Source organism: Amyelois transitella, chromosome 6, assembly GCF_032362555.1.
Source record: "Amyelois transitella isolate CPQ chromosome 6, ilAmyTran1.1, whole genome shotgun sequence".
Classification (NCBI taxonomy): domain Eukaryota; kingdom Metazoa; phylum Arthropoda; class Insecta; order Lepidoptera; family Pyralidae; genus Amyelois; species Amyelois transitella.
The window spans coordinates 2,495,600-2,523,082 of record NC_083509.1 but is presented as its reverse complement, the minus strand read 5'-3'; the positions used below and the strand labels follow the sequence as shown (position 1 = coordinate 2,523,082).

At 41.1% G+C, this 27,483-nt stretch overlaps 3 protein-coding genes across 7 annotated transcripts in view; 1 reads left to right on the top strand and 2 right to left on the bottom strand.

Annotated features, from left to right (window-relative positions):
- Positions 1-414: 414 nt before the first annotated feature.
- Positions 415-2,826, bottom strand: LOC106134584 (probable arginine--tRNA ligase, mitochondrial). The gene is made up of 3 exons (XM_013334674.2): positions 2,670-2,826; positions 1,293-2,391; positions 415-922 (listed from the first exon to the last, which is right to left on the bottom strand). Exons 1-3 carry the CDS (start codon positions 2,703-2,705, stop codon positions 423-425), a joined length of 1,635 nt encoding a protein of 544 aa, XP_013190128.2. The 5' UTR covers positions 2,706-2,826; the 3' UTR covers positions 415-422.
- Positions 2,827-2,937: 111 nt separating this feature from the next.
- On the top strand, positions 2,938-24,256 carry LOC106134582 (WD repeat-containing protein 19). 2 transcript variants are annotated; one of them, XM_060944876.1, is made up of 21 exons: positions 2,938-3,127; positions 3,735-3,892; positions 4,356-4,580; positions 4,892-5,102; positions 5,501-5,781; positions 6,287-6,543; positions 7,188-7,408; positions 7,917-8,042; positions 10,113-10,321; positions 10,864-11,064; positions 11,904-12,115; positions 12,622-12,709; positions 17,843-18,040; positions 18,822-19,706; positions 19,808-19,916; positions 20,202-20,351; positions 20,809-20,902; positions 21,265-21,374; positions 21,715-21,882; positions 23,389-23,465; positions 23,778-24,256. In XM_060944876.1, exons 1-21 carry the CDS (start codon positions 3,113-3,115, stop codon positions 23,887-23,889), a joined length of 4,107 nt encoding a protein of 1,368 aa, XP_060800859.1. In that variant the 5' UTR covers positions 2,938-3,112; the 3' UTR covers positions 23,890-24,256. The 2 variants fall into 2 exon arrangements, with proteins under 2 accessions (XP_060800859.1, XP_060800860.1); XM_060944877.1 differs by lacking the exon at positions 2,938-3,127 and adding an exon at positions 3,174-3,269.
- LOC106134546 (SH3 and multiple ankyrin repeat domains protein 3) overlaps positions 24,241-27,483 on the bottom strand; it is a 119,252-nt gene continuing 116,009 nt past the window's right edge. For 3 of the 4 annotated variants that reach the window (XM_060944878.1, XM_060944880.1, XM_060944879.1), the window contains one exon: positions 24,241-27,071. In XM_060944878.1, coding sequence (XP_060800861.1) covers positions 26,459-27,071 — 613 coding nt within the window. In that variant the 3' untranslated portion in view covers positions 24,241-26,458. The remainder of the gene's footprint in view (positions 27,072-27,483) is intronic. The other variant, XM_060944881.1, reaches the window with a different exon arrangement.

The following is a 27,483-nucleotide window of genomic DNA, read 5'->3' as shown; positions in this document are numbered from 1 at the left end:
TCTCCTTCATTCATTTCAGCTTACTTAGTAGGTATTTGTGAACTCTTTACTTTTTCCTGGGGCAGCCTATGACTATGGTCCAGAGGAGAAATCATGTACTTAAACCAAGTGACTCCAATCTGGCCTCTGACCCTGTAGAGGAATCCCTAAGAGACCAACTTGGATAATGGGCACATCCAATTGCATTAATGTGCAGGTCTACCCACGATATTTTCACAATACCAATTAGTACTTCAACTAATGTATGATACTCATTATATCCCAGTAGGGATTTCAACAACTGGTACGCTTCTCAGTTCTACCACTGACGCTAAGATTTGGTCTCTATACCATACGTATAGGTATGAATAAAAAAAATGTAGGTAAATACATTTATTAAACAATTTTTCTACTTAATCATACAAATCATACAAAGATATCTCTCACATTTCCTTGAGGGGTTTAACCCCTAATATTTCCAGGCCAGTTTTAACAACAAGACGAGCACGATGGAACACAAGAAGCCTCTGTTCTGCTAAATTTGACTCCACATTCTTTACTTTCAGTTCATTAAACATCCTATTGACATGTTTAGCTAAACGAAACAAGTAGTTTACTAAAACACACGCTTCATGTTCTACCAGTGATCTGTACAGGATATCTTCAAACTTTGCTAGTTCCACCACTACATCCCCAATCACTTCTTCGGTCAAATATCCAGGGTCACACTCACTGGGTATTTTAACACCACAGTTTTGTTCTAGACTCCATAACCTGCAATGGAGGTACTGAAGCTTGATGCCGCTGTCTCCCTCACTTTGTAGAGCTCTGTCCCAGTCAAACACGTAGTCTTTCTGCCTGCGTTGCTTGAGATCATTGATGATGACTGCAGTTGTTCCCAGCCTGTCACAGGTCTCTTCATTCATGGCATTGCTTCTGGTATCTGAAAATTTAATTACCTCAGTGTTAAATGTTTGTCCTGAATTTTAAGTATTTATAAAAATAAAAAATATAAAAAGTTCACTTATAAGTAATAGTAGAATTGCTTGTATAAAATTTCTGCTGTTGGAAGTATTGTTCTTAATTGACAATAGCATGGTTGGAAGTGTAACATAACCCCTAACCAGTCCCATATCACAAGTTTGTATGATGTTGAAATTTATATAGTTACAAGAAGTAGTCATGTTCACATCAGTTTGATCCATATTAATTAAGAACTCTTGTATAGGGGGCTGCATACTTATGTATTTTATCCACAAACTGAATCAAGAACTTATTATTTTTAAAAAAACAAAGTGAAGTTTAAATCTTACTTTTTGATATCTGCTGTTTATAATACATTTTTTGCTTTGCCTCCTCTAATATATCACCAAGGAATACAACATTCCCTTTCCTAGTGCTCATCCCCTTGATCCTTCCAAACTTTATGTGTTCACAGCCTTCAGCACATTTCTTGTTGATTCTTCTTACAATGTCAATAACACTAGCAAAATGGTCTGTTTGAGAATTATCAACCACATACAGCATTTTGTCAAATCCGTACCTTTCATATCGGTCCAATAAAGCAGCTACATCTCTTGAAAGATAGAGTGTGGAATTGTCACTCTTTAATAAAGTAACATCTCTGTTATTAACTGTAGCTACTTTCTTACCATCAGAGTCAATTCTTAGTATATTCTCTTTTTCCAGCAAACTAATCACATCTTTTATTGCTTCACCATTGTAATCAGACTCCCAGTGATAGTCATCAAATTGAATTCCTAACCTTTGGTATATTTTTGATAATTCATCTACAGTTACTTTTCGTATTACCTTCCATTTCCCTAAATCAGCTGTCCCTTGTTCAATGTCTGAGAAATATTTTCGAGCTAGACGCTGTATATTTTCATCAGTTGCTGATAATTTGTTTGCTTTGACATAAGTTTCGTACAAAAGTCTTATTGGATTATCTTTGAGTGTGTCAATATCAATATTATTTTGTTGCATCCCGTATTGTAGGAGTCCAAATTGTGTACCCCAGTCGCCCAAATAATTTATTTTCATGACTTTGTCATTAAAATATTTGTGAATGTTTGCAATAAAATTGCCAATGATTGTCGATCGTAAATGTCCAGCATGAAAAGGCTTGGCAATGTTTGGGGAGCTAAAATCAATGACAATTTTTTGGACTCCCCTTTCAGAACTCATATTTTCTGTAGTAAAATTTGTAAGAATATTTTTGATGACTGTTTCTCTATCTAAACTTAATTGAATACTGTCAAAAGATGTATGAAGAGATTGTTTTGATAAATGCTCAGATTGTAAATTTTTCGTAGAACTTCTAATGATGTTGTTTTCATTATTCTTGTGTGTGTAATGGGTGTATCTTAAATGTGGTAGGACGGCTCTTTTATCTAATATGTGTGGATAAACCTGAAATAATTGAACAAAAACTGATTAAAAATAAAATTATTATTCTTACCTTTGCATCAAAAAACATTTGGGATAAGGTCCGAGGTAGACAGAGCCAACAGTCTCGAAGGCCATGCCTTGCTGGATGGGTTAAGTTATTAATGAAATTAATGTTTGATAAATGTTTTGTAAGATATACGTAGATTACATAAAATTTAATATTTACAAATACTTAACACGAATAGATTTCGAAGTTACAAATTATCTATGTTCGAAATTGTTCGGTCAAAATAACAAACCTTATCAACTAGTATCTTTTTTAACCTAAAAGTCATTTTGGCCTTATTATTTTATTCATACTCAAGACAAAAGTATTAATTTAAATTCTATCTCAAATAAATCTAACCAACAAAACAAATCAAAACAAAATTTAATAATTACACGGTATGACGCGTATGAAATGCATGATAGTGACATGATGGCTCTGCCAGTGACAAAGACAGTGACCTTAATTTTTTTTACGAAATGTTTTAGCACTTCGGCACCTCTTTTAGTTGCTTAGCAACGACATATAAACTACGTTGAATTGAAGCTTTTTCTCATGAAAAGCTTTTTTTATTGAAAAATGAGACTAAATAACATAACTTTATTGAAAATTAACATAAAATAAAAATATATTATCAAGTGTTAGTCACGGGCTCACGGCGTTGTCTACGAAAGAGGGCTTTTTCATATATCTAAAATGACTACACCGAAAGTAAGTTTGTCCTAAGTCGGGAATAATTTTAATGTTCTTCATAGACTCGTATACCTACTGCTTAGACAATTTTTCCTTATTTCAACGATGCTCTGTAGATAATATTTAAGATGATGTGTGAAAGATATTTCATAACAAATAAGTAATGCTGCAAAGTTTGTAGCTTAAGTTCCTCTTATATCCTGCCTGTTGTATTAATAAGTAAATTTATTAAATAAACATAAGTACTCCTGTTAGAAGTATGTAGGGATCATGGCAAGTGGATATGTAGCCTCTGTCTCTCCAGGAAAGAGCCTAATTTTGTGTATGTAGGTACATACATATAAGTAAAAGTAAAATAAGCTTAACAGCCATCAGCAAAATTTTTATATGTAGTTTATTTTGTCCGGTAGACCCGCAGCTCTCCTTGTTCCAGAGATAGCGGCAGGAATAAATAAAATGAAGAGATTGCAAAAATACGGTCTTTACTTTTCCACTGACAAAAGGAGACACCAACAAAACACTATTCAAAAAATGGCATTAAAAATAAAGAAATATTCTGAAACCCAACCTTTTTGGTCATCCACAACAAAAATCTGAAAATCAATTTGCATTTATTCTGTTGTAGTTGCTGTACACAATAGACCAGCCGCATGGTTTGGGTGAGTTGTACTTCCAATGGCAGAAGGGTGAATCTCGCTCACTGATTGCCACCACTGGGACTGATGCCACAGTCGCTATTCATGACAGATCAGGCCAGTTACTGGAGAGGATGAAGTTGCATGGGTAATTAATAATCACTTAATATTTTAATTACTATCTTAGAAATGTTTGTACATAGAGCTTTCTTTTTGTAATCTTTAATTTGAATTACTACTCTTTCATTTACTTTTTTAGCAAAACTAAAATATAAACTTTCGTGTTGAATTATTTCATCTGGAATATTTATTGTGTGATTACATCCAAAGTAAAACTAAGATACCAAAAATCTAGAATTTATTCAACCTGATGAATGAACAAAGTGTTATGTTTAGTCTCAGACATAATTCCAATAAGTTCTATTGGAATCATGTCTGAGACTAAACACAATGTTACTAATATTGCAATATTGATGGTTACGGATTTTTGTGCCTTTGCAAGGTACTAAGTAAGTGAAGGGTTATATAAATAAGGGATCAGCTTGAAGTCTCATACTAACACTTGATAAATACATAAGTGTTTTGTTAAAGTAGTTTCTGTATTATTTCAGTTTATGCGCAGGCATGGAATGGGACAATGATGGTGATTACTTGGCCATAATCACACCAAACAGTAACTCAGTGTTACTATGGGAATGCCATGCCAACAAACGGATGACTATTGAGACGGGGCTCAGGGAGCCGCCATCTTGTTTAGGGTGGGCCTATGGGGAGCCACTACTGGCTATTGGAACTCAGAAAGGCAATTTGGCTTTGTACAATCATCACACTACTAAGTAAGTTGGTCTTCTGCAACAACTTTGCCGTATGGTTTCCGGCACTTTAGAATAGAACCACTCCATATCTTTGCCATGGAACTCGTTAAATGCGAACAAGGGATAGGGTAATAAGCTTGGGATTCTTCTTTGATGATTGTGATGGGTCAGCAACCTGTCACCATTTGAATCTCAATTCTATAATTTTTGCTATACAGCTGAATGTGGCCTTTTAGTCTTCTCAAGACTGTTGGCTCACGTCGTCCCCACGATGGATATATCTAAACAGAGCAGAGTATGTATGTATGTAATAATAATAATTATAATTTCAGGAGGATACCAATGATAGGCAAACACACAAAGAAAATAACGTGTGCCGCATGGAATAAAGACAGTATACTGGTATTGGCGTCAGAAGACAAGACCTTGTCGATAAACAACTCTGACGGCGACACTTTGCGCATGATCTCACTGAGAGACACTCCGAATGATCTGCAGTTCTCAGAGATGAAAACTGACGAGAGAGTCGCCGGAGAAAATACTGTTAGTTTGTATGGTATATCTTTCTATACCTATTGTATTTTTTGACATTATATCTTACACGCGGTCTAATAATTTATATATCACCGCGAATGACCCAATTAGCATTTCCGCATCTCGGTAGGTAACTATAAAAAAAACTGAAATCCACTTGTCTCAATCAGGCACATATTATGTACGTATAATTATTGCTGTGCACATAAATTTGATATAAATAAATATTAAAATATTAAATTGTAATGTCACGGACGGACCATTGGTACCATTTTCGTGCAAGAAATTATCTAATTTTATTTAAGATAAACTGTTTTGTTTCTGACAAATAAACTATTTATCTTTCTCTCTTTTTATTTTACGATTCAGAATTCAGACTAAATGTGTACTATATTTTTCTATTCCAGATAAGTCTGATAGTCGGCAAGCGGACCCTCTACCTTTACAACCTGCTTAACCCAGAAAATCCTATAGAACTTGCTTTTCAGCAACGCTACGGTTCTATAGTCTCCTACAAATGGTACGGTGATGGGTACATACTCATAGGTTTTAGTGCCGGGTTCATTATAGCCATATCCACTCACATAAAAGAGGTGGGGGAGGAATTGTTTCAAGTGAAGAACCATAAGGAGAATTTAACGGATGTGACTGTTTGTAATGGGCAGGCTGCGTCGTGTGGGGACGGACAGTGAGTTAACATTTATTATTTAATGACTATGTCTAATAACTTTTCTTAATTATTAAGGATGTCTGAATGTGAATTTGGTAAAGTAGAATACTGGCTTTAGATAAGAGAAAATCTCTTTTTAATATTCTAACTAAATCTTTTAAAATATTGGGTTTCGCATGTGAATTGAGAATTTTTTGTTAGCATCAAATAACTGTGATCAACAAAAAAGTTGAAGATAAATGAAAGGTAAGTTAAAAGGCAAGCGAAGAAGTTATTTTATTATTTATAATCTACATACATACATACATATGGTCACGTCTATATCCCTTGCGGGGTAGACAGAGCCAACAGCCTTCAAAAGACTGAATGGCCACATTCAGCTATTCGGCTTAACGATAGAATTGAGATTCAACTAGTGATAGGTTGCTAGCCCATCGCCTAAAAAAGAATCCCAAGTTTGTAAGCCTATCTCTTAGTCGCCTTATTTATAATCTCTAAGAACAATATAAAATTTATTTTCCAGATTAAAATTAATATCAATATGGAACAACGGCGAAGTGGTGGGGTCGGTATCGCCGGGCGGGGGGGCCGAGCGCTGCGCCTGGAGCGCGGACGGCCGCCTGCTGGCCGCGGCCGGGAGGGCCTGCCTCAACGTCTACGTGACCGCCTTGCCGCCGTTACATGCCGCGTATGGCACTAGGGCGATAACGTTGACAAGCCTCACGGAGTGTACGGTGTATCAGTGTATAGCAGTCGACGATGTGGATTCTCCTAACAAGTGTGAGTTGCGGTATTTTTTTCATTTATTCATTTTTTTTGCTTCTTTATAACAGGTTATCGTAATTAACTGGCCGTTTTACTTGGATATAAGGAGGACCTTGGAAAGGTTTGAAAGACCAGTTTATATCTCCAAGCCTGGAGAAGTCAGGTAATTACACGAAGCGGCTCTCTGCCCTCTGTGACCTACAAAGCCTAATCCAGCTTGTTAGTAGTTAGTTAACTTTTGTATCGAAGTTACAAGGATTTACTGTACAGGTGGTACCTGTTTTTAGATTGTGGGCGGACATGCTCTTCATTAGATCATAACATGGTAAAAACGCCAGCTGATCATCGTGATGATCGATAACATACATACATTTGTTCACGTCTATATCCCTTGCGGGGTAGACAGAGCCAACAGTCTTGAAAGGACTGAATGGCCACATTCAGCTATTTGGCTTAATGATAGAATTGAGATTCAAATAGTGACAGGTTGCTAGCCCATCGCCTAAATAAGAATCCCAAGTTTGTAAGCCTATCCCTTAGTCGCCTTTTACGACATCCATGGGAAAGAGATGGAGTGGTCCTATTCTTTTTTGTATTGGTGCCCGGAACCACATGATCGATAAATTTGGTGGTATTCTGATAATCTGGTACTCCCACAGCCGAGCCCGTGGCCCTGGCCACGTACGCGGCCCCGACAGAGCCCAGCCTGATAGCGCTGGGCGGGGCCCACGTGTGCTGCGTGAGCGGCGCGCACGCGTGGTTCTACCCGCTGGCGGGCGGCGCGGCGCTGCGCAGGCAGTACGCCGCGCCCGTGGAGCGCGTGCGCCTGGCGGGCCGCCACGCCGCCGCGCTGTTCGGCGGCCGGGCCATGCTGCATGTCGTGAGTGCTGGTGGTCTAACTGTTGGGCATGCGTGTGCGCAGCGCGGCTTGCCAGTTTACAGCGATGTTCTTTTGTTTGTGATGCCGCAAGTTATCTTTATTAGGAATCTTGCACATTTAGGAAAGTGGATGTGTAAAGTGGATTTAATATGGGGTAGGTTTACCTGCGAAGGTTGCGGAGGTCAGATGGCAATACCCCGGGCTCCAAAGAGGTGAGGATGCAACCAGGACAAAGCTAGTAAGAAGAAAAAGAAATCATCTTTACTAGATAAGCTTTTGCGCACGTTAATTAAAAATCTGTTTATTTTCTGTTCCCGTGGGGATTTCCAAATATCTTCTAAGTTACAAAAAAATACCAAATTTCAGCATCGATGGTCCAGTACAGTACTCCGTCCTTATCTATCAGTTACATATTAACACGGGAGTTTTAAATACTGATTGATTCACACAGAAGATATATTGTTTTAAACCCCTCTCATTCAAAGCTATTTAATAATTAACTTTCCAGATAGACCAGCCGATGGAAAGCCCTCACCCGGAGAGAGAGGCTATGATGTTCCCCTCGCCGCACATGCAAGATGCTAAAATCCTTGATATACACCTCACCAGTGACCTGTTTATATTCGTTACTGATGTAAGTTGTTAATCGCATATATACATTATTAATACATTTATCCAATATCAAACAGAGCCAATATTTTTGGAAGCCATATTTAAATTTTAATTGAGACTCAGGTTTTATATTGACACATTGGTAGCCCATCGCCTTGTGGCGACATCTCTACGCCACACGTCATAAACAGCCAATCACGAATCTTCCGCCAGGCTAGGTGTTATACCTGGGGAACCGCGGGAATACAACGATGATGTCGCAGTCGCAGTCGAAGGGGAGTCGAAGTAAATTGGTCTGGGCTTTTAGCCCTCTTCAATAGTATTCACCGCTGTCTACGACTGTAGGCAGGTCGGTTGGGCCTGGTTCTTCACACTATTCTGGGAGTTCCCATCGGCGGCGGCATCGTCACTGCTCGACGGCGTCTGCCGCAAGGCAGCGAGGGGAGGGTTTCACCTGGCACGCAGGTGGCTGTAGGTTGATGCGTCCGCCCTCTCGAACATCTTCGTGGCTAGCCGGGCCACGAAAGCGTCCAGGCTCTCCCACTTCAGGTCCCTGAGGATCGTTGAGTTCCGCACGTAACGCGGGGCTCCGACGACTGTTCTGAGACTTTGGTTTTCTTGCGCAGGAGATGGTGTAGCGCCTCGTTCGTAAGTAAGAGTCGGAGGTTGTATTTATGCTCCAATCCATGAAATCTTTGTTTGGGCGATTTAGATTCTTCGCTGCTATTGGCTTAGTGCGTCAATTTCTTCGCTATGATTGACAGTAGGCTGTTGTGATTGGCTATTTGTGACGTGTGGCGTAGAGATGTTGCCACAGCTTTAAAGAAGAACAATCAAATCTTCACGGGAAGAAAAGCAGCTAGCGTACACTGTTTTTTATTTCCGTAATAGACCAGTGTTGTATTAAGAAATATCGACCTTCAGCTGAAATTTTCCAGGGTTTAAAAATTTGCTAAAAGCAGAAAAGGCGTAGTAGGTAGTCAGTTGTACTGCCTTTCAATTTGTGTTTGAGAAGCGGCCGGGTACCAAAAGAATGGTGTAAGGCTGTTATCGTGCCACTATCGTGGTATAAGCCTGCTAAGCGTCGTCGGCAAATTGTATGCTAAGGTATTGATTAATAGAGTCAGAAATGAAACTCATGACAAAATATGTGGTGCTCAAGCGGGAATTCGAAAGGGAAGGGGATGTACTGATCAGGTCTTTTCATTGCGGTGCATAGCCGAAAAGTTTTTGGCCAAGAGTGAAAAACTCTATTGCTCATTCGTAGATCTGGAAAAGGCCTATGACAGAGTTGAGAGGAATGAATTGTGGTCAGCACTTTCTATGCATAGGGTGAGCAGTCTCTTAATACGAGCACTGATATCCTTATATGAGGATTCAAGTGCTTGTGTCAGGATAAACGGAGCGCACGCTGAGTGGTTTAAGATTGAGAAAGGCGTTAGGCAAGGATGTGTTGCGTCACCGTGGCTGTTCAACCTATTTATGGATAGTTGTTTGACAGATTTGAAAGTGGATTAAGGATGAACGAGTTACTCGTCAAATGTCTGCTCTATGCCGACGATCAGGTTATACTGGCGTCATCAGCGGAGGAGTTACAGGAGATGGTAAACTGTATGCATGAAGGTTTGAAGGAGAAAGGAATGAAAGTGAACGTAAGTAAAACTAAAACACTGGTTTTTGTAATGGAGAAAGAAATGACAGCATGTAATATTTTGATTGGAGGAGAAAAAGTTGAGCAAGTGAAATAGTTTGTATATCTTGGATCAAAGTTTACATCAGATGGCAAGTGTGATAGTGATATTGAAAGGAGAGTGAACGTGGGGAACATGGTGAATGAAGTTTTGCATGCCAAGGACGGAGTGGGAAGACCTAGACGAACGTATCTTGATCAAATTAAGGACGTTCTGGTAAAGGGTCAGGTCAAAAGTACCCGAAACCGCCGAGCTTGCATGAAGAGAGTTATGAATGCGGATGAAGCGAAGGAAGTATGCAGAGATCGTGGCAAGTGGAAAGAGGTAGTCTCTGCCTACCCCTCCGGGAAAGAGGCGTGATTTTTATGTATGTATGTTAAGGGAATGTTATACCTTATCAGCAAGGCCACATAGAATTCTTCGGCGTGGAGGAGTGGCGCACGTCCACGCGGCACAAGCACTCGTGCGGCGTGCGCGGCGTGCACGGCGACATCGGCGGCGCGCGCGCCGGCGTGCTGGACGCGCGCGGCCGCGTGCTGGTGTGCGCGCCCGCCGCGCCCGCCGCGCCGCTCTGCGCGGTGGAGCGCCCCGCCGGGGGGGGCCTTGTCAGGTATTTAGAGAAAACTATTCAAATCCAGTTTCATCCGCACTTCGCGTTTAAAATCTTGTCCTAGGTACATAATATGTTTATGGTGGCCGGGACATTATGACTCTGACTGTGTTGTCAGTGTTTAACCTACTCAATGGTTAATCTATAACTGATTCAAATTTAACTTATTTCATGATTGATATGATAGTACGAGTAAGACGATTTATCGAGCGATAGTCGTCTTTATTCGACTTATAAAATAGCTTCGAAGCTTGTACATACATATACGTATAATCATGATTATATCGCTTGCGGGGTAGACAGGCAACAGTCTTTAAAAGACTAAAAGGCCACCCTCTGCTATATGGCTTAATAATGAAATTGAGATTCAATTAGTGACCGGTTGCTAGCCCATCGCCTATATTAAGAATCCCAAGTTATTTTTAACCTATCCCGTAATCGCCTTTTACGACATCTATGAGGAAGATATGAAGTTCTTTTCTAAGGTGCCGGGAACCACACGGCGAGAAAACTTGCAACAACGTTTGTTTATCTTATTTCAGAGGCGTGATCTGGGACATCTGTCTATCAGACCGCAACGTATTCATCATCCATACTGATGAAACTATAGAGACGTACTACTACGCGGCTAATTCTATCGATGGTTCTCACGTGGATTTTGTCGCTTCGACGTCCATTCTCGTCGGGCAGACGCCGCTCATACTGTTCTCGGGGGATGTGTACTGCTATGCCAGTGGAGGGACGTGAGTATACCTTTAGGAAGAGACTTCGCTCGTGAGGGAATTTCCAGGAAAATACTTCATGTTTGACCTCAGATAGTAAGCAATGTCTATTCAAAAATCGTCAAATCGGTCCAGCGTCAGACCAAGTAGTTTGAAGACAGTATGATTAATTAAATATGTATTTTATCGATGTTTCTCACGTGAATTTCTTCGCTTTGACGTCCATTCTCTTTGGGCAGACGCCGTTTATACTGATCTCGAGCGATGTGTATCACTGGAAAGACGTGAGTAAGAAGAAAATGCTGTAGTGCAGTTAGTACCCCGCTGCTTCTGCACTGACGCTTTGGAAGCGGCAGTAAACTTAGTTTTAAGTTATTTATTTGACGTCAACGAATGTTGTGAAACCAAAATACCTATATGACAAATATTAAGTTATATGAAGTATCCCATAATAATGAAAAAAAATTTTTGAATTTGTATTACCTATGATTAGTTTTGAAACTACTAAAAAACGCGATGGTTCAAAGAGTTGACATGAGAAACACTGAGAAAAATTAAGCAGCGCATTCGCTGAAGTGGCAGTGGCCAGGCCTTATAGCGCTAAAAGCGAACGAGCGATAAGGAAAAATGTTCTAGAATCGAAGGCCAGAACAGACGACATATAAATGCATATCGCAGCGATGGTCTTGCGTCTAAAATCTGACCTATATTTAGTAGATTTTTTTGAATATTAGAAAAACAATTACGTCTTCAATTTTGGTTAACAAACTAGATTATTATTGGAGGAGAATATGATTGCTTATCTTACAAGACCAGATTATATCATGATGGGTCGTAAAACTGTTAAATTTTTTACTCAGGGTGATGAAAATACCCCTCGAATCACACAACACGAGTGGCCTAGCCGACGCGGATGCAGAGAAAAGGCTGAGCAATCAGAAGAGGCACATCTCTAAATTAATTCTTCTGCGGCGATTCAGCGAGGCGTGGTTGTTCTGTGACGCCGTGGACGAAGAGGAACAGTGGCGCCGTCTAGCGGAGGCTGCCGTGGCTGAACTCAATGTTGAGTTTGGTGAGATTATTAGTTTTAATAGTGATTAGGTTTCCCTGCAAAGGTTGCGGAGGTCAGATGGGAGTCGCTTCGTATAAAAACCTGACTCACCCAATTCAGGATACATGGTCAAACTCTTACCCTGGGTTCGCTAGAGTGGCGAGGATATAACCGGAACTATAGTCAGGAAGAAGAATTAGTTTTAATAGAAATAAGGTCTTAGTAACAAGAAGAAATATATAATATCTAAGTTGATTCTTCTGCAGCGATTGTGTTGTTCTGTGACGCTGTAGACGAAGAGGAACATTGACGCCATCTAGCAGAAGCTGGCGTGGCTAAACTTAATGTTGAGTTTGGCGAGATTATTAGTTTTAATATCTAAATAATTAGTAAATGAGCGATAACAATAAAGTACAAACTGTTTGGGCTTTTGTGAGTACAGCTGTTCATTATGATGACATCTTAACCTTCATAAACAAAGTGGCCCAGAAAAAGAAAAGTGAATTTTTTATTGTCTTATTTTATAGCAATTCGCGTGTACACTAGATTGAGCGACGTAGCGATGGTGTGGGCCTTAGAAGATGCCTCCCATATAGAAGATCTGCCAATATTGTGGTAAGCATTGACCTGATATTTTCGTGATGTGATTTTGATAACAGGTGGACCCTGGGCTCCACTCCAGGGAAGACGAAACCGTTACACTCTCAAGAAAGATAATAATAACGCGCGCAGTGTGTGAAACTCTTATAGTCTCTTTCGTCTCATTGTGGGCAAAGGTGTTCATGTACTTTGTAATAATAATGTGTTAAAAATATTACATTTTTTTTTTTTTTTTTTTTTTTTATTTTTTTTTTTTTTTTTTTTTGATCCAAGTTTCTGTTAAAGCTATTATATGTACTGTTTCATTCAATGATTTAAGTATTGTTTGTAGTTCTTCAAACCTGCCAGCCTTTCGAATACTTTTAAGATTTGCATAGAAAAATTTAAGAGATTTGTCATCCAAAAATACGTTATCATAGGTATACGTAATGTTATGACTTTTATCAGGAGCTCCACATAATAGAGAACAGCAAACGCAATCTAACAGATGTATGCCAGATGGGATGGGAGAAAATAAAAGAATTGACGAACGTGTTCTGTAGACTGGAACGGGAAATACAGAACAAAGACGATGCCTTGGACTTGGAGTATCACGTGAAAGAACTGGATAGGAACAGCTCAGGGATATCCTATAAGTTGAACCCCACAAGGATTCCGCCTGACACAATGTCTGAAGAAAGTTACGTGCAATGTATAGAAAACACGATACAAATTGCACAGCAGTTGATGGCTGAATCTAAAGCTCTCCGGGAGGCGATGTTCAAGGCTCGGGAACAGGCGCGAAATCAGATGTACGCGCAGTGTCAGGTTGTAGAGATGATAATGCGGAGAAGGGTTTACGACATACAGAGGGCGAGGAATGAAATGGAATGGCAGAAGTATAAGCTTGAATCCGGTATGCAGAAATTGGATACAGAAATAGAAACGTTACGCGCCGCAGTCGCGGATAAAATCAATCCGACCAAACTAGTTGAGACGAGACTAGAGACCAGAACTAGGAGACCAGTGCTGGAGAGGGTTAATGACAAACCAATGCGTGGACTGATTGAGGAATATGAAAGAGTACATACAAGCAGTAATCTATTAGAAAAAAAACTGGAAGATGCGTTAAAAACCTACCACGGCATGTACAACCACCACCAGAGGGTAACAAAAGACTTGCAATACAAGAACCAGGCCTTGGAGACAGACAGGCGTTTGATTGAGATCCGCAAACCTTTACACGGGCCGGAAGAGACTCAGTTCAAGAGAAATGTCGGCTATTGTCATATGGCCGACGAACTTGTGCCTATGTAGAAACTATAGCACAGATAAGTTTAATAGTGCCGTGTGGTTCCCGGCACCATTACAAAAGAATAGGACCACTCCATCTCTTTCCCACGGATGTCGTAAGAGCCGACTAAGGGATAGACTTGGGATTCCTCTTTAATGTAAATCCCTGCCAATCTAAGGTCTGCCGCGCCGATGGATGCATGGCTAGGGGCGAGCCTAGTCTCGAGCGTGCCACTTCCGCCATGGGGTTGGGCGACCCCCAGGTAATGGCTAGCCTTACCCTGGCATGCGGGGCTCTGCTGGGGCGGACAAAATTTTTCCCTAGCGTCTCGTGGGAATCGCATTATGAACCTTAAAAAGCATATAAATGGCGGCGATGGTGTCCGCACCCCATCACGTCTCGTTCCCGGCGGGAGCGGTATGCGGTCTGCTGAAAGCCGCTTTGCGACGATGAATGTAAGAGGAGGAATGAAGGATAAGATTGAGGAAGTATGCCAGATGATGGATGAAAGACGTTTGGATGTGTTGTGCGTGAATGAAACGAAGCGGAAAGGATGCGACGCGACGCAGCACGGCCCTTACACGGCGTATTGGTCTGGAATTTCCAGTACCAGCCGAGGCTGTCAAGGGGTCGGTCTAATTCTTTCTGCACGAATGGCTGAGTGCGTGAATGAGTATGAGTGTGTCAGCCCTCGTCTTCTATGGATTAGGCTGAAAGTTGGAATCACTCGGATCTTCGTCCTAGGTGTTTATGCACCTTGGGATGTGGGTTCGAGGGGTACAACATCAGCAAAAAGCGAAAACGAGGAGTTCTGGAATAGTGTAAGAGAAGTATTGAAAGTTACCAAGCCAAATGAGAAGATTATTATGTTAGGTGATTTTAATGGATGGGTGGGTGTAAAGCGTGATGGATATGAAAAGGTGCTTGGTGCGTTTGGTGACGAAAAGGTGAATGATAATGGAAGAAGTGTATTAGAAATTTGTCTAGAGTGGGATCTTTTTGTGTCGAACTCAATGTTTCAACATAAAGAGATCCACACCTACACAAGAGTGGAAGGTATTTTAAAAAGTATGATAGACTTTGTGATTGTAGACGAAAGATTGAAGAACAAAGTGCTGGATACCCGTGCATATCGTGGTGCTGGCATTGACTCGGACCATTTACTGGTGATATCCCGGATAAGGGGTATCTTCAATCGCTGGCGGCACAGGGTAAGGGAGCAAACCAGCGCTTTGGAAAGAGTAAAAGTAGAAAATTTGCAAGATATGGATGTAGGTAAGAAGTATAATAATAGACTGAAGGATGAATTTGAAGATTTAGAGGAAATGAGCGATATTGAAGATGGATGGAAGAAATTTAAAGAAAGAATTGTGAAAGTAGCTGTTGAAGTGTGTGGTGTAAGTAGAAGAAGGAAAGGAAAAAATCACAAAAATGCGTGTATGAGTAAAGATGTGCAAGAACTTGTGCGATTAAAGAAGAAAGCATGGCTGGATTTGTTAGCAGCAAAAGCTAACTTAAGAATGCAAGAGGTTATAGATGAAGATGTGAATGAAGCACGTAAGGAATATAAGAAAATGAAAGATTTGGTTAAGAAAGCTGTGATTAGAAAGAAAGAAGAGTATAAAGAGGATTTTGATAAAAGGCTATCAGAAGACTTTCAGTCAAATCTGAAAGTATTCTGGAAATCCGTAAGGTCAGCCCGAGGAAATACTATAACCAGAGAGCTGACTAGGATCAGATGCCAGGATGGTAGCGTTGTGAAAGGAGAAGAATGTGTACTAAAGATATGGAAGGACTATTTTGAAAGTTTATTTGAAAAAAAGGAAGGAAATAAGAAAGATTTCTGCTATAGCGAAGAAAAAGAGAATGAGATGGAAGGCGAAATTGAAATGTTCGAAATTGTGGAAGCACTTAAGAGTATGAAAGCGGGAAAGGCTGCTGGGTGTGATAGAGTGTCGGTCGAGATGCTTAAAGCAGGAAAAGGCGTAGTAGCTAGTCAGTTGTACTGCCTTTTCAATTTGTGTTGGAGAAGCGGCCGAGTACCAAAAGATTGGTGTAAGGCTGTTATCGTGCCACTTTACAAAGGAAAAGGGTCACAGCTGGACTGCAAAAATTATCGTGGTATAAGCCTGCTTAGCGTCGTCGGCAAATTGTATGCTAAGGTATTGATTAATAGAGTCAGGAATGAAACTGATGACAAAATATGGGATGCTCAAGCGGGATTTCGAAAGGGAATGGGATGTACTGATCAGGTCTTTTCCTTGCGGTGCATAGCCGAAAAGTTTTTGGCCAAGAGTCAAAAAGTCTATTGCACATTCGTAGATCTGGAAAAGGCCTATGACAGAGTTGAGAGGAATGAATTGTGGTCAGCACTTTCTATGCATGGGGTGAGCAGTCTCTTAATACGAGCACTGAAATCCTTATATGAGGATTCGAGTGCTTGTGTCAGGATAAACGGAGCGCACACTGAGTGGTTTAAGATTGAGAAAGGCGTTAGGCAAGGATGTGTTGCGTCACCGTGGCTGTTCAACCTATTTATGGATAGCTGTTTGACAGATTTGAAAGAGTCTAAAAGTGGATTAAGGATGAATGAGTTACTCGTCAAATGTCTGCTCTATGCCGACGATCAGGTTATACTGGCGTCATCAGCGGAGGAGTTACAGGAGATGGTAAACTGTATGCATGAAGCTTTAAAAGAGAAAGGAATGAAAGTGAACGTAAGTAAAACTAAAACACTGGTTTTTGAAATGGAGAAAGAAATGACAGCATGTAATATTTTGATTGGAGGAGAAAAAGTGGAGCAAGTGAAAGAGTTTGTATATCTAGGATCAAAGTTTACATCAGATGGCAAGTATGATAGTGATATTGAAAGGAGAGTGAACGCGGGGAACATGGTGAATGGAGCTTTGCATGCCTTTATGAGCAGTCAGAAACTATCCAAAAAGGCTCGACTGGCTGTGCACAGGGGCGTGTTGGTCCCGACATTAATGTATGGGAGTGAAAGTTGGGTATGGCAAAAGAAGCATGAAAGCAGAATAAATGCAGTGGAAATGAGAGCGTTAAGGAGTATGATGGGTGTGAAATTGAGTGACAGGATAAGGAACAGCGTGATAAGGGAATGTTGTGATGTGAAAGAAGATGTAGTTACAGGAATAGAAAAGGGTATGTTAAGATGGTTCGGTCATGTGGAGAGGATGAATGAAAGCAGGTTGACTAAGCAGATATACAAGGAGAGTGTGGAGGGAAAGGTCGGAGTGGGAAGACCTAGACGAACGTATCTTGATCAAATTAAGGACGTCCTGGTAAAGGGTCAGGTCAAAAGTACCCGAAACCGCCGAGCTTGTATGAAGAGAGTTATGAATGTGGACGAAGCGAAAGAAGTATGCAGAGATCGTGGCAAGTGGAAAGAGGTAGTCTCTGCCTACCCCTCCGGGAAAGAGGCGTGATTTTATGTATGTATGTAAAAATATTAAAATGCACTTTTTTGTTTCTCACTTTTTTTTTTTTGTTCTGTATGAAAAACTGTACATATACTATGTTTTATTTGTGGCCAGTTGCAAACATAAAAAGGTTGTTTATTTCCAAATAAAGTTCTTTCTTCTTATGTATAATCATGATCCAATCAAATTAGGATTCTCCTGTTAACACTGTAACTGGTATAATAATTTCATTGTCATACATAATACATACATAAAATTATGCCTCTTTCCCGGAGGGGTAGGCAGAGACAACCTCTTTTCACTTGCCATCTTCTTTCTTTGTCATCTTCCATAAAAATCATCGATTTTGGTAACAAGCGCACTCTGGGCTCCTCTCCAGGGAGGAAGAACTCTTTACTCACGTCGGGATTGATAATTAGTAAAATGTATTGGTAGCGGCATGGTGTGCGCGTGCGCGGGCAAAGGCGACGCGGCCGTGAGCTGGGTGGCGGGCTGCGCGCGCGGCGCCGCCCGCCTCGTGGAGCTGCTGGCGGCGCGCGGGCACTGGGCGCGCGCGGCCGAGCTGGCGCACGCGGCGAGCCCGCGGCGCGCGCGCGACCTCATGCTGCACAGGGCGCGCCACTTGGAGCTCACGTGCGTCTTCTTATCCTACTACTATTATAAAGGCGAAAGTTTGTATGGATGTATGAATGTTTGTTACTCTTTCACGCAAAAACTACTGAACCGATTACCATGAAATTTGGTATGTAGGTAGCTGAAGACCCAGAATAACACATAGGCTACTTTTTATCCCAGAGTTCCCGCGGGATTGATAGGGTTTCCATGCGGACGAAGTCGCGGGCGGCCTCTAGTACATACATATGGTCACGTCTATCTCCCTTGCGAGGTAGACAGAGCCAACAGTCTTGAAAAGACTGAATGGCCACGTTCAGCTGTTTGACTTAATGATAGAATTGAGATTCAACTAGTGACAGGTTGCTAGCCCATCGCCTAAAAAAGAATCCCAAGTTTGTAAGCCTATCCCGTATTAAAATCTATCCCGTATCCCGTGCGTATTCTTACTTCAATTTTAATTTATTTATCGCATGTCATTTTGTACATTTCAGTTCCAATTACTAGAATTCAAGTTGCTGATTTTTTTTTCATTTTTTATCCTTTATATGGGGGACGCCCTTTGCTCTTATCAAATATGCAAAGTATGACGCGTCCAATGGCACTTGAGCTTATCCAATTTGAAGTCCACGTGTATGATAAAAAATTAAAAATTAAGTAAAAAAATATTTATTTAATCTTGTTCTTTTATTACTGTTTTACCGAATTAATTGCGATAGTTAATTGCAAAAATAAGATTGTAATAAATATAACAAAGACAACTTTATTTCTTACTTCTATCAGTACATATTTCTTTTTATAGGGCAGACTACCATGAAGCACTTGCAAACTATGAGAAAAGTCTTATAACAACCGACACAGACGACATCAAAGTCAAAGAACATAACAACAAGTGCGAGGCGGGCATCGCGCGCATGTGCATCCGCTGCGGCGACGTGGTGCGGGGGGTCACTATGGCCATGAAACATGCGCAAGATACCATGCTTCTAAAGGACTGCGCTGAATTACTGGAAGAAGAGAAACAATACAGTCACGCAGCGGCTTTGTACGATCATGCGGGCAACACCGAAAAAGCGGCCTCCTTATACATCAAACTAAAATCCTGGCTCAAAGTTGAAGCGTTACTCCCTAAGATCAACTCTCCGAGTATACACATACAGTACGCGAAAGCGAAAGAAGCCGAGGGCCGCTACCACGACGCTATGAAATCGTATATCAAGGCGCAAGACTACGAATCTGCGATACGTTTGAACTTGGAGAAACTGGACGACATTGATGAGGCGGTCAACTTGGTACAGGAGACGAAATCGGTGCAAGGCGCCAAGATGGTGGCAAATTATTTCCAGAACAGTGACGATCCATCTTCGGCGATAAAGTTCTTGGTCATGTCGCTGTGTTACGACGAAGCTTTCCAGTTGGCGAGGAAGAATGGCAAGTTGCACTTGTACGGCGAGATTTTGATACAAACTTCCCAAGCGAGGCCGGAGGATTTTAAGAGTTTAGCGTTACACTTTGAGGGGGAGAAGAATCATTTGTTGGCTGGGAAGTTTTACTTTCACGCCGGGGAGTACAACAAGGCTATGTCCCACTTGCTGAAGACCGGGGGGTCGGAGGAGGAGGAGAATGAAGGGATTAGCATTGCTATTGATGCCGCAGCGGCCAGCGACGACGAACGGTTGACTAGGAGGTTTGTAGCAGTTTGTATTTTGCTCTTGAAACTTTTGTCCTACTTATTTTACATTGGATAAGTTAATTTATTTATAAGTGTAATTTTGTAACAATTTATAGGTTGATAGAGTTTCTACTAGGCGAGACTGACGGTACTCCGCGGGAGCCGCGGCATTTGTTCCGCCTTTACATGGCGAAGCGACAATTTGCGGAGGCGGCGAAAACTGCGGTAACATTATCTTTTTTTATATTCCCGGTTCTTATAACTTGGAATTATTGTAGGTGATGGGCTAGCAACCTGCCACTTTTTGAATCTCAATTCTTGCCAAACAGATGAACGTGGCCTATCAGTCTTTCAAGACTGTTTGCTCTGTTACCCCGCAAGGGAAATAGACGTGTGTATAATTTTTATAAAGACATCTATGCCTAAATATATACCTGAACTTTGTTGATTTAAGTTAACGATACCTTGTGTCCTGTATTGAAAAGAAATCTGTATTATCTGCATGGCCAGGTGATAATATCGGGCGCGGAGTGCGCGGCGGGCCGCTACCGCGGCGCGCGCGGCGTGTGCCGCAGCATGTGCGCGGCGCTGCGCGCGCGCCGCCTGCCCGTGCCGCGCGACATGCGCGCCGCGCTCGCCGCGCTGCACTCCTACATACTGGTACGGAAACATCTAAGTACTATCTGATATCATCTACTCTGATGATATCAGACTGCTATCTGATAATCTCGCTGAAAAACTCTTCGAAATAAACAATATTTAAAAAATCTTTGAGGTTATAATTATATTGTAAACTTTTGCCTTTGAAATTTGTCTTTTATTAACCTTATCTGTAATCGTCACGACACTGAAATTTTGAAAACATATTCAAAATTTCATAGTGATGGTTTTAGTGGTTTTGACGTGAAAGACAGACAAATAAACACACTAAAATTAATCGAGCGTGCATGAGAAAAATGAATGTGAGTGAAGAAAAGCAAGTATGCAAATACATACAAAGAGGTCAAAATCATAACCCAAATTTTTGCTTCGAAATATGACAAGCAAACCGATGTTAACCCACCACTCCATGAAAGAGGTATGCGTATGTTTCTCATTAACTCGTATATTATTTTAGGTACGCACCCATGTGAAACGCGGCCGCCACGACTTAGCGGCTCGTCTGCTCGTGCGCACGGCCGCCGACGTGTCGTTCTTCCCTTCACTACAACGTAAGTTAATGCGTATGAAATACAAGCTGTTACCTGCGGCCTTGTTCGAAAACGCAAAATATAAATCACATTGTTAAAAAGATATTTTCCAAAAAAATATTTGCTTAAAATCATAGAAAAAATGTGCTCTATGGACTTAAGTTTCCTCTTAACTGAGACCAGACAAAAATCGCTCTGAGCGACCTGAATTACTCACTCCTAAATTATGCAGGGAATCATAATATATCAAAACAAAGCATCATTTTCATAATCAAACATTCTGAACTTAGTCTTTTCGAGACGCTTGGTTCTGTCTACCTCGTACCCGATTAACACCTGATATATATATATATAATCAAACAAACGTGTCTAATTAACTTCAGATCAAGTGTCCATCTTGACATCGACCGTGATAGAGTGCAGCCGGGCGGGTCTGAAACACCAGGCGTACCACTGGGCCAGGGAACTCATGCAGCCCGAGTATAGGGCGCAGGTGAGAACTGCTTGAACTGCTTGAAAAAAAAAGCATGCTTGTAAACTTAGTGTTTGTTGCGAATAAAATAAACTCTAAATAAGTGACATACTCTGTAACCATTTGCACTTTAGAAAAATCAGCCCTTCGAATTGTGCCGTGTGCTTCCTGGCACCAATTTAAAAAAGAATAGGAAAGTTAATTCTTTTTTTACGGACGATTTTCTTTGTTCATTATATTTCTGACATTTTGAGTTATTTAATTGTTGAGGAACACTCCCATATATTACTTTTTAAATTTCACCTATATAAATGCATTGTCCATGTAATATGACGAATACTGACTAGAAAAAAAAATTCAGATCGACCCAAAATACGTGAAGAAGATAGAGTCAGTGGTGCGCCATCCGCCTCGCACCGCGCCGGAGACTTCGCCGACTTCGCCTTGTTGCGTGTGCGGCGCTGACGTGCCCATAGCGGCGCTACACTGCGAGCGATGCCAGGCCGACCTGCCCGTCTGTATAGCCACTGTGAGTGTCTGTAGTCACACTGTGAGAGTCTGTAGTCACACTGTCAGAGTCTGTAGTCACACTGTGAGTCTGTAGTCAAATTGTGAGAGTCTGTAGTCACACTGTGAGTCTGTAGTCACACTGTGAGAGTCTGTAGTCACACTGTGAGTCTGTAGTCACACTGTGAGTCTGTATTCACACTGTGAGAGTCTGTAGTCACACTGCCAGAGTCTGTAGTCACACTGTGAGTCTGTATTCACACTGTGAGAGTCTGTAGTCACACCGTGAGAGTGATAAGTCACACTGTGAGAGTGATAAGTCACACTGTGAGAGTCTGTAGTCACTCTGTGAGAGTCTGTAGTGACACTGTGAGAGTCTGTAGTCACACTTTGAGAGTCTGTAGTCACACTGTGAGTCTGTAGTCACACTGTGAGTCTGTAGTCACACTGTGAGAGTCTGTAGTCACACTGTGAGTCTGTAGTCACACTGTGAGAGTCTGTAGTCACACTGTGAGAGTCTGTAGTCACACTGTGGGTCTGTATTCACACTGTGAGAGTCTGTAGTCACACCGTGAGAGTGATAAGTCACACTGTGAGAGTGATAAGTCACACTGTGAGAGTCTGTAGTCACTCTGTGAGAGTCTGTAGTGACACTGTGAGAGTCTGTAGTCACACTTTGAGAGTCTGTAGTCACACTGTGAGTCTGTAGTCACACTGTGAGTCTGTAGTCACACTGTGAGAGTCTGTAGTCACACTGTGAGTCTGTAGTCACACTGTGAGTCTGTAGTCACACTGTGAGAGTCTGTAGTCACACTGTGAGAGTCTGTAGTCACACTGTGGGTCTGTAGTCACACTGTGAGTCTGTAGTCATACTGTGAGTGTCTGTAGTCACACTGTAACCACTGTGAGCGTCTGTAGTCACACCATAGCCACTGAGTGTCTGTCATTTAAGCTAAATGTGCAGGTTTATACACCATGATTTCACACTAATAAAAAATTTAATTCATTTTGTTTAAGTTTTAACTTTTTTTCACCTTTACCGTTACGTACTTTACCACACTTTAACGTTTTAACGTTTTTAAGAGCGTTAAGGAGTATGTTGGGTGTGAAATTGAGTGACCGGATAAGGAACAGCGTGATAAGGGAATGTTGTGATGTGAAAGAAGATGTAGTTACAGGAATAGAAAAGGGTATGTTGAGATGGTTCGGTCATGTGGAGAGGATGAATGAAAACAGGTTGACTAAGCAGATATACAAGGAGAGTGTGGAGGGAAAGGTCGGGGTGGGAAGACCTAGACGAACATATCTTGATCAAATTAAGGACGTCCTGGTGAAGGGTCAGGTCAAAAGTGCCCGAAACCGCCGAGCTTGCATGAAGAGAGTTATGAATGTGGACGAAGCAAAGGAAGTATGCAGGGATCGTGGCAAGTGGAAAGAGGTAGTCTCTGCCTACCCCTCCGGGAAAGAGGCGTGAGTTTATGTATGTATGTATGTAAGTTTTAACTCAGCAGATTTGTTTTCATTTTAGGGACTCCACATCGTGAAAGATGATCTCACTGCTTGCCCCGAATGCGATTTTCCAGCGATATTGACAGAATTCAAAGAGTAAGTAATTATCTAGCGGTCTATACTTAAAATGCCAAAATCAACATCAAAATGCTCTCTCAGATGTAATCGCAATTACATTCTTTGCAAAGTTGCTGCTTAAAATTGGACTGATACTTCGGTCGGGTTAACACCAATAAAAAACTTTGTTGAAACTTTCTGACGTGACATTTCTTGTGTTTTGGTTACATAGTCGCCTCTTACGACATTATTAGGAAAAGCCGTATGACGTTCAATAGTGATTATTTTTAATTCTATAAGTAATGCCCCGTCTAAAGCTAGTGGATTTATAAAGGCTTAACCTTGTTACAGGCTTCTCCAAGAAGAAGGCAAGTGTCCGATGTGTGATGAAAACGTGGATTATCGCAGACTTGTCAAGATAGACGACATCTCTCTCTACTTGGACTCTGCGCCACAGGAATAAGATTAATTTTGCTATAATACTTGTGATTAATTTTGCGTCCACGGATTAACAGATAAGGTATTATGACGTCCTATATTGTTATCTTCACGGTCGATTGTTGAAGGTCCCGTGATAGTGGGACATTGAGTATTAGTGTTGAAATTACATACATATACATATAATCACGTAGACACACAGACAGGGTAGACAGAGCCAACAGTCGTGAAAAGACAAAGGCCATGTTCAGCTGTTTGGCTTAACAATAATGGGAAAGAAATGGAGTAGTCTATTCTATTCAATTGGTGCTGAGAACCACCCGGCAGCATTTATTGTAAAAAATCTATTTATAAGTTGAATGAAATAAAAACGAAGTATAGTGATGAAACATTTAATTTTCATTTGAAAGTATGCCAAGTTGTAGTTACACATTCGATACTGAGATTCAAATGAAACCCAAAACACAATGGTATTATACAAAATCGCGATATTTCGCTCTCACTCCATTCACCGACTTGCCGCCCAAGCGTGAGCGAGACGGCACGATAGTGAATACAGCGATTCGATTCGCATCCCGACTTAATCGCCAGTAAACTACGATTAATCGATATTGCCCTAATAATTACCACTACCTAGCTATTTCTTAAGTAGACGTTACATTTATACAACTTAAAATAATGACAAGACGATTATAACAAAATGATACAATCGATAATATAAATTAATTTCATTGTGCTAATAATACAATAAAGGCTCTAAGTCAACCGCTATTTCGTTGACTCGACTCTAGGTACTTTATATTTACTAGAATTTTATATTAATAAGGAATTATATAATTTATCTGGTGTTGAATTTGATATTCCTTGTATATTGCTATCGAGTCGGCGAATGCAAGCCTGGTGTAAAATGAACTCAATTGTAGTTGAAATAAGATTCGTTTTTTGTTATTTTATTGTTGTATATGTTGTGTTTATGTCTATCTAATTAGGCTGTTTTTACTCAAGCGGTTGTTAGGCAGTGATCCCTGTATGTGACTCGCACTATACCAATATTGGCAGATCCAATATGGAAGTATCGGTCACATTTTTGCAATTTAAAATATTAAAATCAGTATTAAAAATTATATGAATAAATTAAATATGAAATTGATCACGCCAATACAATTTCAGGCCATAGGTGCCGTCTGCTCGCCTAATTAAAATGTGAAATTGGCAGCAAAACGTGTCTTAGATCATTACAATAAGATACAAAATCGACAATGGAATATAAAAGTTAATTGGTGTTACATCTCATTGTGTTTTATCTACACTAGCTAACGATGCACGGATGTGTTCGATTAGTATCAAATTTACAATGGAACGGATGAAATTCTAATATGTTGTCTATTTTTTCTTGCTTTTCTTATTATTGGAAAAAAAATGTCGCAAGATTTAGGTTAGGAAAGTTAATGACAGTTAAGTTTTCGCCTATGACCTTTGTTATCCTGTTAATATCTTGGATCATAAGTAGTTGCAATAAGTGCAGGTTTTCATGATGGTTCATAGCGGCCGGTTTGAACCAACATACCTTTGGTTCATATCAAAACGCTTTAATATTATAAGCCTTTACATAATTTATTTAAGAAAAGTAATTGAATATGTAAAGGAAAAATATTATTATAAACTAGGTTTTTTTACGAGGGTAGCATGAATTTAGTAATATTCACAATTTTAGTCGTGGATTCAAACAAAGTAATACATTACGTTTAATAAGAAAAGTAAGAGAAAATAGACAATAAATAGCTTTGTATGAGAACACATAGCGGCGCGCGCCAAATTAATTCCGTCAAAAGAGCGGGCCCACGCCTCGTGCGGACGAATGTGAGAGTAAATATATGTCGATAATAGTAAATATATATTTATGTTTCGTAAATAATTTCATTCATATATAATTTAATTTAAATATCATAATATAATCATCGTTTGGCCGGAGACATTTTTGTATGGCGACGCGTGCGGCCCCCTCTTTTAACCACACCCCAAAGACTTCGTTCGATTATTTACAGATACATACAAAAATATTTCAATAAAAACAAGACATGATGGCACTCGGTTGCGTAATAAGGTATAATTCGCAGGAAACGGAAAGTTGAAGAGAATCACGATTTGACACATAGGAGGTTCTATAACGAATAGGGTATAAAAATCATCTCTCGCGGCATCAAATCCCTCGACAATAAATACTATATCTTTGGTTTGATGGATCGATTAGGGTCGGTTCAGATCGGGATAGTAGCGGCGCAACTGGCAATTTTACTGTGAAATAATTTTGAACAATTTTTTTTACCGTTTAAGGGAAATTGGTTTCTATAAGTATGCAGATAAGGTTTAAGTTATTTGACATTTGAAATTGTGACCATTTCTGGTCTTTTGCCACGGCGCTTCTATTCCGGTTGGAACCGGCCATAACACTTCATAAAATATAACTCGATTAGAACGACAGCAGGACAGATGACTAAAAAACGTAGGAGCGACAAAGACAGAACATAAAAAATGAGTCAATTCCACAGCTGTCACCCTAATCAACCTACAATTTACGATGCATAGTCATAAGATTACTGCAGGTGCGCGAGCCGCTTGGGCACCGCGGCGACCACGCGCACGCGGTCGCTGAACTGCGGCGGCGGCGCCAGCAGCGGCGCCGGCTCGGGGCCCGCGGGCTCCTCGGCGGGCGGCGGCAGCTCCGCCAGCAGCACGGCCGCGCGCCGCCGCCCCGGCGCCTTGTCCACGTCCACGCCCAGCCGCTCGGCCGCCGACCGCCCGCGCGCCGCCCCGCTCGCCGCCCCGCTCGCCGCGCCGCCCGCCGCGCCCCGCAGCAGCGCCGCCGTGGCCCGCTTCCTCGTCAGCGAGTTGTGTCGCTGCATCGGCGGAGGGGGCGCCGCCAGGCTCTCGCTCGAGCTGTGAACGGGCTCTGTGCTGATGACGTCATTGGAAGATTTCACCGTGACGGAACTGCAGAAGGAGACTTTATCACGCCGCGGCTGGGGCTTCGCCTGGGCTTCCTGGTCGGACGAGACTCCCGAGGACGAGTTGTCCCCGTCGTCGCGCTCGCCGCCCGCCGCCAACTCGTCCCCGCACGATTTGGACGACTTCAGCCGCGTCCGTATCTTCTGTATTTCGTCCACTGAGAACGAATGTTGCATTGAACTCGACCCGGAACTGCTTCCGCTGAAATTAAAACAAAATTTGATCAACATTTCATGTAAATTAAGTTTAACTATTCCCATTTTATAAATCAAATAAAGACACATGGAAGATTTTTTCATTAGAAATGAGAGAGAGTTTGACACCAATCTGCCTGAGAGTAAGCAATATTAATTCTAAGACGGTACAGATGAACTCAAATAATATCTATTCGCTCTTGTCTTGAAAATCATCCATAGAAATATGTGTGCATAAGACAAAAGTAGGTATTATGGCAGAACGGGACAAAGAAATTCATTTGGATTTTTAATGAAACAATGGAAACGACAAAATACATAATTACAAATTGATACGACGAAACAAATGATTAGAAAATTATAATGAAATTAATAACTTTATTCCACTACACAAACAAAGCATTTCTCCCAGCAATTCT

Bases quoted from the DNA above. Each gene is read 5' to 3' on its own strand.
- LOC106134584 (XM_013334674.2), bottom strand. From the start codon at position 2,705: ATGACTTTTAGGTTAAAAAAGATACTAGTTGATAAG. The intron at 2,392-2,669 runs GTTTGTTATTTT...CAATTATTTCAG, and splicing joins AAAAGATACTAGTTGATAAG to GTTTATCCACACATATTAGA. The intron at 923-1,292 runs GTAAGATTTAAA...TTAAATTTTCAG, and splicing joins TAAACAGCAGATATCAAAAA to ATACCAGAAGCAATGCCATG.
- LOC106134582 (XM_060944876.1), top strand. The intron at 6,544-7,187 runs GTGAGTTGCGGT...GTACTCCCACAG, and splicing joins TGTGGATTCTCCTAACAAGT to CCGAGCCCGTGGCCCTGGCC. The intron at 11,065-11,903 runs GTGAGTATACCT...TTTTTTACTCAG, and splicing joins TGCTATGCCAGTGGAGGGAC to GGTGATGAAAATACCCCTCG.